At 33.9% G+C, this 22165-nt stretch overlaps 1 protein-coding gene across 1 annotated transcript; it reads left to right on the top strand.

The window, feature by feature from the left end:
* Nucleotides 1-18812: 18812 nt before the first annotated feature.
* On the top strand, nucleotides 18813-22077 carry RAD51B (DNA repair (Rad51) family protein). Its single transcript, XM_079052140.1, has 12 exons — nucleotides 18813-18925; nucleotides 19786-19899; nucleotides 20062-20214; nucleotides 20311-20414; nucleotides 20487-20550; nucleotides 20649-20704; nucleotides 20799-20879; nucleotides 21141-21200; nucleotides 21306-21397; nucleotides 21473-21580; nucleotides 21671-21814; nucleotides 21902-22077. The coding sequence occupies exons 1-12, from the start codon at nucleotides 18842-18844 to the stop codon at nucleotides 21925-21927; spliced, it is 1086 nt and encodes a 361-aa protein (XP_078908266.1). The 5' UTR covers nucleotides 18813-18841; the 3' UTR covers nucleotides 21928-22077.
* The last annotated feature ends 88 nt before the right edge of the window (nucleotides 22078-22165 follow it).

Here is a 22165-nt window from a genome sequence, read left to right as displayed (position 1 = left end):
CAATCTGCAAGATCAATCAAACATCTCGCAGTACCAGGATCTCATAAAACAGAATCAAAACTAGGGTAAATAGAAAATGAAACCCTAAATCTAACCAGATTCAATCGGAAAAACAAAAGGAATAAATACCTTTTACAGATCGTCGAGAAACCAAACCACCAAACTACGATCAACAACAACCGAAGCGTCAGCATCAAAGAACACGAGCCTTACAACTCTGATACCATGTTAAAATCACACAAGACATATTTCCCAACATCTTCATTTCTTATATCATTAGAGGACAAAGAAACAGAAGGTTTTCACGTACTTACAACTGAAACCTCACTACAAAACCCTAATCTACTCTCACAGACTCATACACTCAATCCTAATCTAATCAGATTATTCAATGAAACACATCTGAACTACTGATCAATTATCAAGATTCTAAGCTATTACAACAACTTGCTAATACACTCAAGAACAGAGAGAAGTAGACAAAAAACGAGAGAAAACGAGAGAAAACCGTAACTCTCTTGAACTGAAAAAGAAGTGATCTAAAATATCTCCACTCTCTCTCCTCTTTTATACGTTCGTAACACAAATATGGATCATACCCGAATATCCGACCCAGACCAGAAGATCCGCGTGTTTGTCCCTGCATTTACACTTTTATCCCACAACAATATCTTTGAACACAATAACCCTTTGATAATAAACACTTACCATTCACACAAATAAATATAAGATTGACTATATCATTATTTTCAACATCCCCCCTCAATCGAAATATTTATTTGTTATTCTTAAAAATATCAACAAGACCCATTTTCTTAGATAAAAAATCATGCTGTTTCATATTCAAAGACTTAGTGAGAATATTTGCATTCTGTTCAGAAGAACTAATTTTAACCAGTTTTAAAACCCCATTAGAAATTTTTTCTCTAACAAAATGCAAATCAATTTCAAAATGCTTAATTCTTTCATGAAACACAGGATTAAGAGCTAACTTAATTTTTGAGTCATTATCACAAAATACAGAAACTGGAATAAGATCTTTAATTCCTAATTCAAAAAAGATTTTTAAAACCCAAATTATTTCACAAGTAATAGACCCAAGAGCTCTATATTCAGCTTCAGTAGAAGATCTAGAAACAGTAGACTGTTTCTTACTCTTCCATGATATCAAACAATTATTAAAATACACCATGTAACCTGTTACAAATTTCCTTGTAGTCAAGCACTTGGCCCAGTCTGCATCAACAAATCCACTCAACACAAAATTATCGAATTTAGTTATTGCTACTCCTCTTCCAGGACTACCCTTTAAATATCTTAGCAGCCTGAAAGCAACTTTTAAATGAGATTTTCTAGGTTTGTGCATAAACTGACTAAGCACTTGAACCCCATAAGAAATATCTGGCCTAGTAACAGTAAGATATATAAGTTTCCCAATAAGTTTTTGAAATTAAGTTTTATTATCTAATAACTCATTGCTTTTATCATCATTTCCTGCATTCATCATAAAACTTGTCTCTAAAGGAGTGTTAACAGGTTTACAACTAAGCATACCATATTCATGTAAAAGTTCTAAACAATACTTTCTTTGATTTAAACATAAACCATTATCAAATTTTACCAATTCAATACCTAGAAAATACTTAAGAACTCCAAGATCTTTAATCAAAAACTGAGTTTTCATAAAATCTTTAACCTTTTTTAATTCAGTTTCATAATTACCAGTTAATATAATATCATCAACATATACAAGTAACACAGTAATTGAATTTTCAAACCTTCTAACTAAAAGTGAATAATCACTTATACTTTGTTGAAAACCAAACATAAACAAAGAAGCACACAGTTTTTCATTCCATTTTCTAGGAGCTTGCTTTAAACCGTATAACGATTTTGTTAGCTTACAAACCCTAGAATCATTCGCAGAATAATATCCAGGAGGAAGAGACATGTAAACATCCTCAGTGATATCACCATAGAGAAAGGCATTATTTATATCTAATTGATATAAAGGCCAAGAATTATGCACAGATAATGAAATAACAATGCGAATAGTGACAATTTTTGCAACTAGAGAAAAAGTTTCTTCAAAATCAATTCCCTCTCTTTGATTATAACCTTTAGCAACTAACCGTGCCTTATATCTTTCTACTTCATCACTTGACTTATATTTAATTTTGAAAACCCATTTGCAACCAATTGGTTTTCTATTTTTAGGTAAGTTAGTTATTTCCCAAGTATGATTACGATGAAGAGCTTTCATCTCTTCATTCATGGCCTTTACCCAATTAGGATCAGATAAGGCTTCATTGTAATCTTTGGGTTCAATGGTCTTATTTAGATTGGAAACAAAACATTTAGTATCAGTATCAAGTAGAGAATAGTTAACAGATCTTTCTATGCCATATTTATATTTTCCTTCAATAACATAATCAGCAAACTTAATTGGCATGTGTGACTCACGCCTAGATCTAGAGGCACCTATAGACAGCTCTACAGAAGGAGTTGAGGAAGTATGACTATTTTCCTCAGACATATCAGAAGAAAAAGGAACAGAACCAGCAGAAGGAGGCACAACTGCCTCGCTACTACGGTTGATTGACTCATTTAAGTTACTATCATCCAAGTTAGTAACTGCATCAGTACCATCCTCCTGCGATTCTACTCTCAGTTCATCTGGGTTTATAGAATCATTTAAGTATTCATTTGTGTCAAAAACATCATAGGAAAAAGGATCACTAGGGCCAAAAGTATCAATAGTTTTGTCAACAATAGTTGACCTTAATTTGTAAGGAAATACAGACTCATAAAACCTCACAACCCTGGATACAAAAGAAGTGTTAGTATCCAGACTAAGAAGTTTATAAGCTTTCTTATATTAAGAATAACCTAACAAGACACATTTCTCAGCACGTTCAGAAAATTTATCAGTGACATTTTGTTTAACAACAAAACAAAGACAACCAAAAACTCTTAAATGATCAAAACTAGGAGTTCTTTTAAAAACAAGTTCATAAGGAGATAAGCCATTTAAAACAGAAGTAGGCATCCTATTTATCAAAAAAACTGAAGTTAAAACTGCATCTCCCCAAAACTTAACAGGAACTCCTGAATGAAACATAAGAGACCGTGCAACATTAAGAATATGTCTGTGCTTTCTTTCCACAACTCCATTTTGTTGTGGAGTGTAGGCACAAGAAGTCTGATGAATGACACCATGTTCTATACAAAAAAAACTTCATTTTATTATTCACACACTCAGTCCCATTATCAGACCTTATAGTCTTAATATTAACACTAAATTGATTTAATAGAATATTTACAAATGATTTAAAACAATCAAAAACTTCACTTTTAGATTTCAAAAGAAAAACCCAAGTGGCCCTAGTAAAGTCATCCACAATAGTCAAAAAATACTTATAGCCCTCAACAGAAGCAAGTCTATAGGGACCCCAAACATCTAGATGAATCAATTCACCCAATTGAGTTGAAAGATGCTGACTATGAGAGAAAGACTCTCTAGTCTGTTTTGCTTTATGACAAGCATCACAAGGAGGTAAAGACTCATTTCCAAGTTTCAGTTTATCTTTTAGAACACTTAAGGCCTGGTCAGCTGGATGACCAAGTCTACTGTGCCAAGTCAATTTTGAAACACAACATTTAGGATTAGTTAAACTAGCAGAATTACCTAAAGGAACATGATCAAGGTAATAAAGTCCCCCAGATTCCCTACCATTCTCCACCATCTCCTTTGATAGTGAATCCTGAATTTTAAAATTATGTTCAGAAAATACAACCTCACAACCACTATCCTTACAAAGCTTGTGTACAGACAAGAGATTAACATTAAAGTCTGGAATAGCAAATACATCAAATAAAGTGAGATGAGAAGACAACTGAATGTTTCCTATTTTATTTATAGGAGCAGAAGATCCATTTGGATGTTTAACAAGAAGATGGAGTTTAGACACATCCACTGTGTCTTGAAGTTGTGACTCAGAGGCTATCATATGTTGATTCGCCCCTGAGTCAACAATCCAACTCTGAGAATTATTTAAAGTGACAAAGGAGTTACAACAGGTAAATGTAGATGTACCTGCCATATTAGCTGCAGCAGATACATCCTCACTAGCAGAACTGTCACTAATGAGACGAAGAAACTTGGAGTATTGTTCACTTGTGAGATAGTGAGCATCACTATTGTGAACAGACTCAGAAGAAACTAGAGTAAATTACACGAATGGTCCCTATGGTTTGGGGTAATTTGCGCGCTTGGTCCCTAACTTATTTTTTTAACTCGGAAGGTCCTTACTCTTTGTTTTTGTTACACGCTTGGTCCCCACTGTTTGTTTTTATTACGCGCTTGGTCCCTGTCTTACCTAAAAAGACTATTATTTAAAGAGGGAAAAATTGTGGGGTATGTAAGATAAGGTGAGGGCGGTGGGGTTGGGGATGTGCTTATTTAAATAAATTGAAAAATCAAGGGTAAAATAGTCTTTTTAGGTAAGACAGGGACCAAGCGTGTAACAAAAGCAAACTTTAAGGACCTTCCGAGTTAAAAAAATAAGTTAGGGACCAAACGCGCAAATTACCCTAAACCATAGGGACCATTCATGTAATTTACTCAAGAAACTACAGTGTTATTATTAGAACTAACAGAAGATGAATTCATAGAAAAGGACTTATTCTGATTATTATTTTCATTTCTTTGTTTAAAATCTTTTGGATAACCAATCAACTCATAACATCTTTCTATTGTATGACCTTTAAGATTATAATGTTTACATTGTAATCCTTGATTTCTGAACCTATTTTGACCTTGTCCCTTTTTAAAATCATTGACTTTACTATTAAAAACAGAAACGTGTGGTTTTGAAGAGACCAAATAATTCAGAGAACCATTCTTTTGAAGAGATTCTTCTCTAGAAAGAATAGAAAAGGCAGATTTAACATTTGGTAAGGGCTCCATCAAGAGAATATGACTCTTGACTTGATTATATACATCATCAAGACCACTTAGAAACTGCATTAGCTTCATCAATTTAGAATGATCACTAAGTTTAGTAGCAGCCTCACACACACATTCAGTTAGTCTTGTTAAACCATCAAACTCCTTCCATAATGAGTCAAGTTTATTATAATAATCGGAAAGAGATGAACCATTTTGTTTTAAAGTATTAATTTGTTGATGGATATTAAAAATTACAGATCCATCAGCCTTATTATAGCTTTCAAATAATTCATCCCAAATATCCTTAGCTTTGTCAGAATAGACATGACTAGCATATATGGTTTCAGAAATAGATCCTAATATCCAATTGCATACAACATCATTAACACGTTCCCATTTAGAAGATTTAGAAGTTTCAGTATTTTCAAGTGTTATAGTACCATCAACAAAACCCAATTTATTCCTAGCCTTTAGGCCTCTAGACATGGCACTACGCCATAACCGATAATTTTCATTTCCAGTCAACTTAATTGTTATGATAGAGGTTACAACATTATCAGAAGGATGAACATATAAGGGATAATCAAAATCAGCAGTAGTACTATCTTTAGGAGTGTCACTCCCTTCAGAAGTGTCTCCTGCCATAGTGAATCACAGAAGACACACAAGAACAAATAGCAAACAGAAAACCAAACAACAAACAACAGACCCTGTGTTGACTTAAAGTCCAGATGGTCACCACAGTGTGTCGGGGCCCAAGACAATCAAACACAGAGTCGAAAAACAATCAAGAACAACACAAGACACAAAAACAAATAACTGGTGTACTCAAGACAATCAGGGTCTCCCACATTTACAACTAAAGAAATAAAGAAAAAAGGAACAAGAAACCCTCACAGTGCAATAGGCAAAGATGTTGTTTTAAAATCGACTCCCTGAATCCGTTCCCTGCAAGGGTTTATTGGTGATGAAATCCGACCCCAAGAGGATTATTTCAGATTAGAGGGATTGATCGATTACTTCCAGAGTTTTTTAATCCAACCTCGCAACAGCAGCACCAAGTAAATGAAAACGCCAATCTGCAAGATCAATCAAACATCTCGCAGTACCAGGATCTCATAAAACAGAATCAAAACTAGGGTAAATAGAAAATGAAACCCTAAATCTAACCAGATTCAATCGGAAAAACAAAAGGAAGAAATACCTTTTAGAGATCGTCGAGAAACCAAACCACCAAACTACGATCAACAACAACCGAAGCGTCAGCATCAAAGAACACGAGCCTTACAGCTCTGATACCATGTTAAAATCACACAAGACATATTTCCCAACATCTTCATTTCTTATATCATTAGAGGACAAAGAAACAGAAGGTTTTCACGTACTTACAACTGAAACCTCACTACAAAACCCTAATCTACTCTCACAGACTCATACACTCAATCCTAATCTAATCAGATTATTCAATGAAACACATCTGAACTACTGATCAATTATCAAGATTCTAAGTTATTACAACAACTTGCTAATACACTCAAGAACAGAGAGAAGTATACAAAAAACGAGAGAAAACCCTAACTCTCTTGAACTGAAGAAGAAGTGATCTGAAATATCTCCACTCTCTCTCTCATCTTTTATACATTCGTAACACAAATATGGATCATACCCGAATATCCGACCCAGACCAGAAGATTCGTGTGTTTGTCCCTGCATTTACACTTTTATCCCACAACAATATCTTTGAACACAATAACCCTTTGAGAATAAACACTTACCATTCACACAAATAAATATAAGATTGACTATATCATTATTTTCAACAAACATATTGTACTTAAAGATGTTCTATATGTTCCTCAATTTGAACTTAACCTCATCTCCATTTCTAAAATGGCGAATGATAGAACCATTAAGGCTTCTTTTTATCATGATCATGCTGTTATAAAACAGATGTTCACCAAGAAGCAGATTGGCATAGCTAAAGTTGAAGGGGTTTATATTCTGGAAAATTTTATACAAGATGCTCGTGTTCATGCTGTCTCTTTACATCAGTGGCACCAAAGATTGGGACACCCTACTTATGATAAGCTGAGATTTCTTGATAAAAGTTTGTGTAGTAATAATGTCTTGAATAAACATGTATGTCATATATGCCCTTTGGCTAAACAGAAGAGATTACCTTTTAACTCTCAAAATCATGTTGTTGATGTACCTTTTGAACTGATACACTGTGACATATGGGGTCCATATCATTTACCTGATTACAAAGGAAATAGATATTTTGTTACAATCGTTGATGACTGCACAAGATTTACATGGACTTATCTGATCAGACAAAAATCTGAGGTTCAGAGTATTATTCCAAAGTTCTTTGCAATGATCTTCACTCAATTCAACACTAAGATCAAACATTTTCGTTCAGACAATGCAAAAGAATTAGCTTTTACAGACTTCTTTAATGCTCAAGGTGTCATTCATCAATATTCATGTGTGGAATGTCCTCAGCAAAACTCAGTGGTTGAAAGAAAACATCAGCATCTCTTAAATGTTGCAAGAGCTCTTTTCTTTCAATCAAAGATTCCACATAAATTTTGGTCTGAGTGCATTACTTGTGCAACTTTTCTCATCAACAGAATTCCCTCAAAATTACTCAAAAATTTGTCCCCATTTGAAAAACTTTATCACTCTTCTCCTGATTATGCAAGAATTAGAAGTTTTGGTTGCTTGGCTTTTGCATCTACACTTGCTAGTTCCAGAAACAAATTCACTCCTTGTGCAAGATGTTGTGTTTTTATTGGTTATCCAATGGGAATGAAAGCGTACAAGATGTTGGATGTTGAAACAAAAGAAATTTTTATTTCTAGGGATGTGGTATTTCATGAGGATGTTTTTCCCTTTCATGAATCCAAGTATGCCACTCAAACTGATCCATTTCATTCAATGGTTATTCCATCTTTATATTATGACAATAGAGATGATAGTGAGATTTTTTTTATGATAACTTTCAAATAAAAAGACAATGGTATGAAGTAAACATTATCTTTTACATAAATAAAATGTCTTTTAAATATTCTTAGTCTTCTCAATCTTCAATGTTAATATTATCCCGCTACTTAACCTGAAAAAATATATCTAGGTAATGGGCTAGACTTGGAAAGCCAAGTGACTAGATCTCATGGTTAGACTTAGACAGACAATTATACGCGCAACTTATAAATGAACACCAAGTCATATACAAATATAAAAACCCACACCTCTTTGAAAATCAACAAAATCATCAAACTCAAATTTGAGAAAAAAAATACACGGTTAATAATATCAAAACTTATATAACCATCAAAGAGAACCAATCAGCGTACAAATACAATATTCAAAATAGAACAAATTGACAAAAGTTATGATTTTGATTAGAAAAATTAAATATCCTCCTACTTTTTGTTCCTACATATCCTCCTACCCAATGAAATGATGACATGTGTAACATTTAATGAAATTTAATGATATTTTAGGATACTAATATGACACATGTCATCATTTAAATGGGTAGAATGATTGGTAGGATCAAAAGATAGGAGGTATTTAATTTCTCTTTTGATTATCTTGTTTTTTATTGTTATTATATTTCTAAATTTGTTATTGTTTGTATTTTCATTATTTTTGTTTATGTTTATTAAAAAGTTTATGTTTGGTATTTTGTATAATTAATTTTTAATAATAAACTATCATACCGCGTTATTTGTTATTGTCATATCTACAAAGTTGTGATTTTGATTGAAAATGATTTGTAAAAGGAATGTGGCGCATATGGAGTTGCGTGTCATCCTAAATAAGTAAATGTAATTTTTTGGACTTTCTAACTTAAAGCATAGTTGTAAATTTTATTTACCAACCCAAAGAAGTTTCAAATTTATTACCAAAACATGTTAATGTTATTGTGTCTCTATCTTTTTTATAAAAAGTCATCCAACCCTCTAATGGTATCTCTGATTTTTTTACTGATCTCAATCCCTATTATCTACCAGAACCCATACCATATTATCAATGTATCATCGACTTCTTCATCATCTTCCTATTCATTAGACCACCACTTGTTTTTTCGACCACTTATCCCTTTCCAAAGTGTACACAAATGACACCGCAATGATATGACATACTTTTTCCGGTTGAATGATCGGAAAATATAGTTACCAAATAAGGCTTACTCAATCTCGAAGAGCATCTAATATGGAATCATGGATTGTATACAGTTAATATGCGGTACTTTCAAGTGTTTCGTAAACTTGTGGGTGTTAAAACTAATCTTAAAATCACTATGGCCACACCAAAGGAGCTAAATTGTATGGGTCAACAGACCCTTTTAATAGAACTTCGTGAGATTTGTATATATATAATATCGGCATGTTGTTTGGAAAATTGTCGTTTAACATGTAAGAGTCACCATTTCAATGGGAAATTGACCACTCATAATTTGATAGAACTTCATGAGGGCCTAGCGAGATCATTCGGGAATTGGAATGTCGTGAACTCGTTAGGTTCATTCTCGCCATAAGCATGGTCATTTTGTTATAGAAATTTAAAATTTGGTCACATTAGTTTAAGTGACTTCCAAATAATAATTTTTTACTTAATATATATCTGAACTTTATGTTGATTTGGTGTTTATTTACATTAGAAAGTTATCATGTTTATCCTAAATATCTATTCACACTATTCAAATTAGCGTGGATTAAATACTTTTATCTGCATCACGAGAAAAAGATTCTCAAAAGTCAAAACACATTGTATTAAATACTTTTATCTGCATCACGAGAAAAAGATTCTCAAAAGTCAAAACACATTGTATTAAAATGATATTGACTTCTGCAATAATTAAAGATCATACCGCGTTATTGGGGTTTTGTTATTTATGGAAAATTCGTCATGATTTTGATTGAAAGTGAACTCTAAAAGCGGTGCCGAGTTGGCGAGTTTAGTTGTTTGCCGTGTTTAATGTTATTAGAAATATTAGTCATTATAAAAATCCAATATAAAAGGCTGGTTAGTAAAAATTTGAAAAAAAGAACAGACATAAAATTTGCAAAATTGATAACATATAGTATGAGATTTGAAATTAAAAAAGGAAATCTTCAAGGATTGTAATGAGATTTTGTGAAGAATAATATAAATAAACCTTTTTTTGCATTATTTAATAATTTAAGTTCATTTCTTTTTCAGATTTATAACATGCCTTATAGAGAGAGAAAGAGAGATAAAGCAAAGAGAAAAATTGCATATAAGCGATTAGGGTTTTGTGACTTCATTAAACGATTTGTAAGCTGTAACGTATATCTTTTTTATCTCTTGATATATACCGTTAAATTTTGTTAAGTGTGACAGTTGCTGTTACGCATCTTATGAGTTATGACTTTGATTTGCCAATATAGATTTGTATACTAAATTTTTGTTGAATAAAAGTTTAACTATGGTGATTTGTTTCGTGATCTAAAGTTAGAAAATGCGTACGTTGTAGTATTTAAAAACTTTAATAGAATGTTAGATTTGATCAAGATTCTTTATGAAAATTAATAAATTCTAAATATGTCTCAGTTATGAATTATTAGACTATACATATAAAGTCACCATATTTTGACATATTTCACGGTTCAACCACTATGTTTTATGTCAATGAAATTTACATATTTTGAAAGAAAATTCTACTATGACCACTATAACCTCCTTATTTAAGTCTAGTATTTGTTATAAGTTCTCATTAACAAACATGACATTCTATGAAATAACATCTAACTTTTTAAAATATCTTTTCAATTGCCTACATATAACATGTTAAACCGGCAAATAAAAAAGCATTTCAAGACACAAGACGATATTTATATTACAAATGAAAGCAATGTTAAATTTTCGAGCTACTAAACTGGAAATAAAGAATCAAAAATAGGCGCATCGAGAATTTCGTTCAAAGAAAATTCATGTGGAATTCTAAAATTCATCTTTGATATCATGGGTCTAAAGACCTAAATTTCCATTTTGGGCTTCTTACTAACAAATTGTAATTTCTTTAATTATTTGATTTCGTCCAGCGTTTACATCCCATTTTTAATAACTTTTATTAGAACATGACGACATCCATTATAATGATTTGATATCACAAAATCACTTTCAAAACACATATTTAGTAAATTCAGACCTCGCGAAATAAGGCTGGAGGGAGTGGTGCCACAAAAGTTGCACTTCCTTCACTGCCACGTAAACATCACCTCACTTTTTACCACAAAAATGTGGTTTCTTACCACACCCAAGGAGTGGTGCCACACTTGGGTATTTTTTTTTATTTTTGTTTTAATAAATAAAAGGGACCAATCAGAAGAGGTAAGAAAAAGGGGTTAATCATATTATTTGAAGGAGTGCTCCCTTGGAATGTCACAGCGTACCCCCTATCGCACCTCTACCGCACCCAGGGGGCGGTGTTCCTATTGATGTGGCACTCAAGTGTGGCAGGAATCACAGCCCACTCCCTCTAGTCTAAGGGAACAACCGTCTTGGGCCTCGAGTCGTGTTAGGGCCCCAAAAATAGTCATGTTAGGCATTGTTTGGTGAGAAATCTGTAAAAAAATCTTTTTATATTTTGATGAGAAATCCGTAATTTTTTTCTTCATATTTTGGTTTTACTAATAAAAAAAATTATTTATGATTATTATTATTATTATTTTTTGCAATAAAACTACTGCAGCCGTTATTACTTGCAATTTGGCTCAATTTGTAAGTTATCGCAAATAATAGTAGGTTTTGATAATTAAATTGTAAAAAAATATCAATGGTGGTGTTTTTGTCAATAGGCTAAAATATAAGTAATTTTCTTTTTCAAATGCATAATAATTTTCTTTTTCAAATGCATAATAATTTTTAACTCAAGTCTTATTTATTTTAAAATTAAATTATAATATATTTTGCTGAAACAACCATTAAAATTTGTTTGATTTTTAATATATGATAATAAATAAATAAATACAAAATTTTAATTATATTTCTATTTAATAAAATATAAAAATCGGTTAAAATGTAAAAATATATTGTTATGAAATGTATCGTCAGTTTTTTATGATGAAACTAAATCAAAATTTGATATGAAATACATCCACATACTAAATACTTGGTTGAAAAATCTTCATGTGGGTTGGTATATATAAAAAACACGATTAAAATGAAGATGACGTGCAAACGAATTTTTTTTGCCAATTGCATAAATAGGTTTTTATACAATAATTATGAAACCACTATTGACATTGGTAATCATTATGAAAATGCAAGAGAGAAAGAAGACCATATGACGTTTATTATTTGAATTTTTAAAATCGTAAGCACCATCTTCACGGACAAACAAGAAGCTGTTTTCCAAACCTTGAAGCGGGCTCTCTGTAGTGCTCCAGTGCTATCCTTACCAGAGGGAACCGAAGACTTCGTAGTATATTGCGATGCTTCGAACGAAGGGTTAGGCTGTGTCCTTATGCAGCATGGAAAGGTGATAGCTTACGCGTCCAGGCAACTAAAGACACATGAAGTAAATTACACCACCCATGATCTCGAGCTGGGAGCCGTGGTCTTCACCCTAAAGATTTGGAGGCACTACCTCTATGGTACAAAGTGCACCATCTTCACGGACCACAAAAGCCTCCAGCACATTCTAAATCAAAAGGAGATGAACATGAGGCAACGAAGGTGGGTTGAGCTGTTAAATGATTATGAATGCGAGATCAAGTATCACCCAAGCAAGGCTAATGTGGTAAACGATGCCCCGAGCAGGAAAGAATACTCAGGTCGTCGGGTGAAAACATTATCGATACCACTCCACACTCATCTAACTTCACAGATCAAGGAAGCGCAATTGGAGGCATTAAAGCCGGAGAACGCCGCTAATGAAACACTGCGCGGGATGGATAAAAATCTGGAAGTCAAGAGAGACGGAGCCTACTACTTCATGGAACGTATCTGGATCCCAAAATTTGGATGATTCAGGGACATGATCATGAATGAAGCACACAAAACACGATACTCCGTCCATCCAAGTTCCTATAAGATGTACCCGGACATTAAACAACATTATTGGTGGCCCAACATGAAAGCAGAAATTGCCACTTACGTGGGCAAGTGTCTCACTTGTGCCAAGGTTAAAGTGGAATATCAAAAGACCTCGGGATTGTTACTACATCCAGTAATACCCGAGTGGAAATGGGAAAGGATCACCATGGATTTCATAACCAAATTACCTAAGACAGCGGACGGATTGGATGTTATCTGGGTAATCGTCGATAGGTTAACTAAATCCGCCTGTTTTCTACCAATAAGGGAGACGTACAAAATGAAGAGGCTAACACGAATCTATATAAAAGAAATTGTGAGACTCCATGGAGTGCCGATATCTATTATCTCGGATTGAGATAGTAGATTTACTTCACGATTTTGGCAGTCGCTCCAGAAGACAATGGGAACACAACTAGACATGAGCACCGCTTACCACCCTCAAACTGACGGCCAAATCGAGCGAACCATTCAAACGCTTGAAGATATGCTCTGAGCCTGTGTGATTGATTTTGACAGGGATGGGATACCCACTTGCCCTTAGTTGAGTTCTAGTACAATAACAGCTATCACACAAGCATTAAGGTTGCTCCTTTTGAGGCGTTGTATGGTCGCAAATGCAGATCGCCTCTTTGCTGGGCTGAGGTGGGAGACACCCAGCTGGCAAGAGGGCAAACACCGAACAACATCCTTACAGGACCCGGGATCATTCGGGAAACAACAGAGAAAATAGTTCAAATCAAGGCACGACTCCAAGCATCGCGAGACCGACAAAAGAGCTATGCAGATAAACGGCGAAAGCCTCTGGAATTTCAAGTCGGAGATCGGGTGCTCTTGAAGGTCTCTCCATGGAAAGGGATGATCCGTTTTGGGAAGCAAGGAAAACTAAACCCGCGATACATCGGACCATTCGAGATTTTTGCTCGGATTGGTCCGGTGGCTTATAAGCTGCAGCTACCTGCGGAGCTCAGCAACGTACACCCCGTGTTCCACGTGTCGAATCTGAAAAAGTGCTTATCATATGAAACCCTCGTCGTTCCTCTGGATGAGATCGAAGTAAACGAGAATCTCCTGTTCGTCGAAGAGCCGGTTGAGATAATGGACAGAGAAGTGAAGCGTACAAAACAAAGCCGCATTCCGATTGTGAAGGTTCGATGGAACGCTAAGCATGGACCGAAATTCACATGGGAATGCGAATACCAAATGAAGCAAAAGTACCCTCACCTTTTCTCTAATTCCTAAGAATAACTTTCAAAAGAATTTCGGGACGAAATTCCCTCTAACGGGGGGATGATGTCACAACTAGCATTTGTGGGCTAGGAAATTCTGTCTTCGTGTAATCAACTCTCAATGTATCTTGTAATTCAAAGTTTGATGATATACATATTACTCATTCAAAAACAACTATTCAAATCAAAACTCTCTCATGAAGCCTTAAACCTAATTCAATATACTACATTCACTCGACTTTGGGTTTGTAACCCTAACTTTCCGGTTCAAAATATTTATTGGGCCAGGAATCATTTGTTGGGCCTAATGGGCCAATAAACCCTCAATTGAATTATTTTGGGCTAAGAATCCTCATTTGGGGCCTAAATGGACCCACATTCATTAAACTATAACATTTTGGGCCATAAGACTTTTATGGGCCTTATTGGGCCTAAAATGTCTCACTTTGTCTACATGGGCCTTAATGGGCCATAAATGTCTTCTTGAATTTCATTGGGCCGAAAACCCATTGTATTTACCCCTTTTGGGCCGTAAATTCATAAGAGGGTCCAATGGGCCGAAGACTTCCATATTGGGCCTTATAATTTCAAGTATAACCAAAACTAGCCCAAACATTTCTTTTCTTTTCCTTTTTCCTTCCTCTCATTTTCGGTTATGTATATATATATATATATATATATATATATATATATATATATATATATTGTAAAAAAAAGGATATTATGGGGATAATTTGAGGATGACACCTCATTAATATCTCCCATACATCTATGTTTAACCCTCCATGTATTAACCTAACTAAACCTCTATCTCTCTTCTTCTTAATCTCGACCAAGGTGCATCCCACCACCACCTTCATTTTTCACTACTAAGTCACTACATTCCTCCAAGAACTCCAAGCAAAATCCATCCATTCTTCCAAAAATTTCGTGTATGCTTGTGTGTGTGTACTCAAGAATACATCATCAAGGTTCATCATTTTGGTAAGATAGTTTCTATTCTAGTGTTTAACTTCATCATATGACAAATCTTTCACTCATTAACATTCCAAATCGTGATTCATGCTCCTAAAATCTCCTAGAATTCGAAGATCTCATCTCAAGGAAGCATCAAGACCGAAAACTCCTCCAATCTTCTTCCAAAACCGATCCATCAACCCCAAAGTGAGTTCATACCCCCTATTTTCGGTTTTACTATGTTTTGGGGGAGAATACAAGTTGCTTTGTGTAGATCTATGTGTTTAAGCATGATTATGTGTGTTTTTCCATGTTATATGTTGTGCTTATGTGTTGGAACTTTATAGTTTTCGATAGATCCACTAAAATATGGTGATATTGGTAAACTAAAACACTCTATGCAACCTATTATGAAGATGAAAGGATTAAAAACATGTTAAGGATATTTGAAACTAAGTAAAATCTTGTAAAGGGCCAAAATTGACAAAGTAAACAACAAGTGAGGATTTCTTGTGTAACTCACGATTTTAAGAGGACCAAAATGGGTTATTTTTTAAATAAAAATGGATTTTTATGAAGTTCATAGATTTAAAAGGGCCAAAAGTGTAAATTTTCACAAAATGGGCCTCAATTTGAGCCTTCACGGTTTCACGGGCTAAATTTGTAAATTTTTTACTTTTGTGGATTTAATTGTCATTTTAAACAAATTTGAGCCAAAAATGTTAATTTTTCGGTTAAAAGGGCTGTAAATGCCAATTTTATTAAACTTGGGCGGAAAAGGTAATTTATACACATTTGGGCCGAAAATGTCAAATTTCATAAAATTGGGCCGAAAATGTTATTTCTAATAAAAGTGGGCTAAAAATGTCGTCTTATTTTGAAACAAGCCCTAAATGTAAACTTTTGGTCTTAAGGGACTTAAAGTGTCATTTTTACCAAAATGTGCCTTAATTGTAAATTTTCGGTTTTATGGACCAAAAATGTCATTATTACAAAAAGTGTGCCTTTTAAGTCATTTTGGTAAACAATTGAGTTTAAATAACCAACGTAATGACAAACAGACTAAATACGTCATTTACATCTTCTGATTGGGCCGAAATACACCTTACTTGCTTATTGGGCCTTAGTGACTCATTTGCATGTTTAAGTGGGCCTGGAATACACACTGCATGTCTATTGGGCCCTTGTGGTTCAATTACATGTTTATTGGGTATGGAATATACATTACATGTTGTTTGGGCCTTTGTGGCCCATTTACATGCTTGTTGGGCCTAATAAACTAAAAACATACACGAAAACAATATACACTGTGCAAATTTAATATTCGCGTAAATTCAGTCAAGACTCTTGTGAGACATATCGTTTGTTCACACCTATCTAGTGTACAACCGTAGCCTGTAATTATAACCAGAGTCTCCTGGAGGGAGAGCGAGAGTTTGTGTATAGATCTATACAGGGGTGACACCCCACACCTGAGCTGATCACTACAGCTAGACTAGACCAGTCTAGGGTGACAAACCTTACCTTAAACAAGTCGGAGTCTGAAAAACGTCATGACAGGCGGATCAGTCATTATTAAGTATGGTTATAATGACTCACATAGAGAATAACTCCATTATAAATTTACGGAATACATATACTAATTTGATGATACAAAAACATACATACATACACTGGTACCCGGTCTTAGGGTTTTTGAGACCACAATACTTTTATAAACAAAAAATATCGGATTTTCTGGGAAAGCATACAATTATACAGTACCTTCTACTTACAACAGAAAATATAGGAATTTTTGGAATACTCTTTTTATACATATTTAAAACAGAAACACACATGCTTTACACAAGATTTGATACAAAACCTTCAAACCATTTTACAGAAAATATCGGGTTTTTTGGTGTTTACTAAATGATACAAAACTTTTCATTCAAACATGCTTATGAACTCACCAACATTATATATGTTGACGTTTTCAAAATAACTTGTATTCTCAGGAAATCGTTAAGCAGGTGGACATCGAGAAAATGTGGAATTTTTTGCATTTATGTTGCTATTTTAAAACCTTATAGTTTTGGGATGTAACTTTTGTAAATAATTACAATGATGTAAACTCAGTATTGTGGTATTATTGTACGTGTGATGATGATGCTTGCCTTGTTTCTATTATATTCACTGTGATGATATTACAAGATGAAGTCACCCAACCCCCGGACGTTTCCGCCGTCTGGTTCGGGGGTGTGACAATATTAATGTGGTATATTGTAATTTATATTCTATATAAATTAAGAATACTTATTGTTGAGTTATCGCAAGAATAGAGCTTATATGTCATGCGGACGAGACTGTTTTGCATTTTCTCTATCGATCTATGGATGAATTAATACACTGTTTTCAACCAAGTACTTCGTATGTGGATGTATATTTCGTATCAAATTTTGATTTAGTTCCATCATCAAAAAGTGACAGATGTCGGCCCATGGTTTATTTTGATCAATATGTTAGTTGTCTGCATGACTCCGCATGCATGATTTCTGATATGTTTATCGGGTGGGACCTGATGATTATATTGTATGTTATTTATCTTTGTGATTCTTGCATGGGTTTATGTGTTTGTATGTATACCGGGCGGGGTCCAATGCCAGACGGGGCATGATGACTGACAGATCTGTTCTAAGTGGGGCCTGATGACGGGCGGGACTCATTATATGTTTGATATATATGGTATGTGGTATTTTGGGGAACTCACTAATCTTTGTGCTTACGGTTTCTATGGTTATGGTTTCAGGTACTTCCGGTTCGAAAGGGAATGATCCGACTTGATCGCAACGCATCTACTTATGTTTCCACAACTTTATGATTTTGGGATTGTAGTTTGATAACTGTTTTATTATGATATACTTTTGAATGTTGGAAAAAAATAATTGGTGTTTTTGATTGAATTAAAAATGAAATTTTTACCTTATAATTTTTGGGATGTTTCAAATAACTCCCCTAAAGCTTTGAAATTCGACTTCATCTCCTCAATATTTGATTTTTGCTCTGTTTTTTTGCAATTGATTTTGGGTCTTGGTCAAAAAAGAGGTGATGAGAGATGTACGGTGGTCCAATTGAAAGTAAAAGGAGAAGAAATAGATGATTTTTTTTCTTCATTTGTATGCATGATTTATTTATACATATGAATAGAGAAAATCATGGGCCTATGCAGTCAAAAACTTTTAGACATCCAAATTTTGTTTCTTCTACTGAACAAAGGACATCGTGGACTTTTGCATTTAAAAAACCGATATAACACCGTTATACCAATATGAAAACCGTTATTGTAAATAGGGGCCACGGACCACTATTTGATTTTTTACCGCATAGCTGTTACCATCATTATTACTGTTATTTTATAATATTTCAATTTCACTCCACGTAAACTAAACAAAATATGAAATTAAATTACAGTCTTCATAAATTCCATTAACAAATTCCAATTTCTTCTAAAAAATTTTAAACATTTTGAGAACCAAAACAAAGACCGCTTGACTCACGGTTTACAAAATTAAGGAAATGTTTCGGACTATATAAATTGTCTCATGCATCTCCGTGGAAGAAATCCCTTTAATCATATTTTGGCGGGAGAGATATGGCGAACAAGCTAATCAGCGAAATGGGGCTCCCGAAATCGATTGGGCACATATTCGCTGCTCGCAATATCATTACCGCAAAGGTACACGTGCTTCCGATTCAATCTCTATTGCTCATGATTAGGGTTTTTATTCTTGTAGTTTAATCGAATCTGCTTCTCATTTGGATTCTGGATTCTCTTGTGGTCTGTGTTAAAGTCATTCTTCTCTCTCAATCTTACGAAGAAACAATAACAACGAATAAGATAAATAGGACTAAGAGTATAATCTCGTTTGTTTAGATAATGCCTAATGGAATCACTGGCTTTCCCGAACAGGACCGCAGCTTTAATAACTCAAGAAATATGTCCTGTTTTCATATTCATACTACTACTGATATAAACATAACCGTTATTGAACATCTAAAGAAAAAGATTTTGAGTCAAATAATAACAAACCCTCCCTCAACACGAATTTCCTAAAATTTCATCACATTTGAGAAACTAACATTTTTCTTTTTCTTCCTTAAAGATCAGCCTATCCCTTGTACACTTTGTAATTATCCCTTCACCTTTAAAGTTTAATCTTCCATCATGATGCTGAAACGAACACTTCCAACAAGGCAAAACCTTTAATCTTCATTTGCATCATTGTTTCCCACTTTGATTTCACCAAGTTGTCCTTTTGTCCATAGTGTGTCAAATATAAGCTTGATCCTTGCAAATATGCATTGAATTGCAAATTTGCAGTATCTAAAACCCATTATGATTTTTCTTCATTCAGATTTACCACAATTGTAGTTTCATTTATTCAAAGCAAGAAGATTTTGATTATATCTATAAAACCAATTGTTTGATATTGCTATGTTAAAGAATGAAGAGATTTTTTTCATCTGATATTAAAGGTGCCCTATCTAAGTTGCAAAGTTAAGTCATTGAATTTAAACATTGACTTTTTGTGTTAGGATGCTTTATCATTGACTGAATTCGAGTTGATGGAATTGTTAGATGTGGGTTTGACTCAAGTGACTTTAGCAGTAGCCCTCATTAGTGAGATTGCTTCTCCTCCATATCAAACGGTAACAAGCTTATTCTACTTCTCTCAACTCAAATTCAAATTCAAATTCAATTCTTATTCTATTTATGATGATATATTTTGCATTTATTTTATCATATGATATATCTTTTTTTGGGATCATTGTGATTGAATTCCTAATTCTGTGTAGCAGCTGTGGTTTTAGGTGAAATCCCTGCTGGAGCAACGCATGCAAAACGAGTATCTGACAGGTCATCTTCCCACACATCTGAAGGGTCTTGATGCAGCATTATTTGGTGGAATCCCATTTGGTGCTTTGACAGAGTTAGTAGGGCCCGCAGGAATCGGTAAAACACAAGTATGTCTTCATTACAAATTTACAATACTTGATCATCTTTTTAGGCCAAGAAAGAAGCTGTTTTTGATTATTATTATTCATTGAATTTGGTTGCAGTTCTGTTTGAAGATTTCTGTTTTGGCTACACTGCCATCTTGTTATGGAGGGTTGGATGGTCATGTAATATATATTGATGTAGAATCCAAATTTAGTTCAAGAAGGTATCACTTTGCTTTTATACCTAATATTAAATCTTAACTTCTAAAAAAGAAAAATTGATCTTTTGTTTACAGGTTAATTGAAATTGGTCTTAATAGCTTCCCAGAAATATTTCACTTGGAGGGCATGGCAAAAGAGGTATGTCACACTCTTTACATTACACATCAAACACAAGCATACAATATTGATTTCTTTAGTCTCTCAAATATTTTTCTTATGTTTTTTTTTTTGTCTAGATGGCAGGTAGGATCACAGTTTTAAGACCTGGTTCCCTGACTGAGTTCACTGAGAGGTAAAAAAGATTTGATAATATCCCTTTTTGTGCCAATTAAATGTGCTCCATTTCTAATTAACTCAATCTTTACTACAACTATTTTTCTTTCCAGTTTGCAGAAAATTAAAGTGTCACTTCTGCAGCACCAAGTGAAGTTGCTAGTTGTTGATAGTATGGCTGCTCTTGTGTCCGGGTGAGTTAACTCGGTTTAGTAATCTATGTTTTAAGCTCTCTGATTCTCATTGGTTATGAGGTTTTTTTTAGTCATGTGGAACATGTCTTGTATGTATATTGTATGACAAATACGTACATTATACATGTGAATATGCAATATTTATTTAATAAAATGGTGGTTTTGTGTTATATATATATATATATATATATATATATATATATATATATATATATATATATATATATATATATATATATATATATATATATATATATGTAGGGAATATGAACAAGGACCTCCAAGGCAACATCCATTGGGTTGGCATATATCATTTATCAAGTGAGACCTTTCTTTCTTTCTTTTTGCCTTTTGTACCCTTTTGGACTGTGAAAAAGACGTGAATGCCCTCCTCATCATCATTGAATTATTTATGATGAGGTAAAGGTCACTTGCTGAGTTTTCAAGAATACCTGTGGTGATGACAAACCAAGTGAGATCTCGAAGTGCTACTGAAATCTCTAATTATTCTTTCCAAGGTATGAATGAACTCAACTCACCATAATACAAATTACAAAATTACAAAAGTACCCACCCTACCCTCCTATATATAGGGGAGAGGAGGGACGATTGTGGAAATTTTGATTCTCATCTTGTTGCTGCTCTGGGGATTCACTGGGCTCATGCTGTTACTATTCGTCTTGTTCTTGAATCTAGATCAGGTTGCTTACTGGATTATTAACCATTAACTCACAATTCACTCATTCATATATATCATATATCATATATCTAATCTTGTTGTTGTGTTGTAGGGAAAAGATTTATAAAGGTGGCAAAGTCTCCAATGTCTCCACCTCTTTCATTCCCTTTCAAAATTACTTCATCCGGGATTCTTTTGCTTAATGATGCTGGGATAGAAATGACAGGACCACAAATCAATGCAATTGATCATCAAGGTTTGTTTCTAATTTTTCTGTTTAAATTATCCCAAATTTACATGAATGCCATGATTTTTCACTTATATGATGAAAATTGAAATGCAGGTCATAGTGACATAATTTTATCATAGAGATGATGGATGTATAATTGTATCATGTATGTATGTTTGCAAGTGTTGTTTCCTTACAATTTCATTGTGTGTAGTAAGGTTAATCATTTGATGATTTTCAAAATGAAAATACTAAATGTGAAGTACTTGAAGAGGTAAGGCTTTATGATAAGTTTAACTTCTATGAACGTTTTGAAATTTATTTATTTGAGAAGGCAACTCAAGAGTCAAGACAAAGAAGATAATCTACATACACACA

This window comes from Lactuca virosa, chromosome 5 (genome assembly GCF_052849685.1).
Source record: "Lactuca virosa cultivar CGN04683 chromosome 5, Lactuca_virosa_CGN04683_v6, whole genome shotgun sequence".
In the NCBI taxonomy this organism is placed as follows: Eukaryota; Viridiplantae; Streptophyta; class Magnoliopsida; order Asterales; family Asteraceae; genus Lactuca; species Lactuca virosa.
Note: the sequence above shows the minus strand (reverse complement) of the source record. Positions and strands in the feature narration are given on the sequence as shown.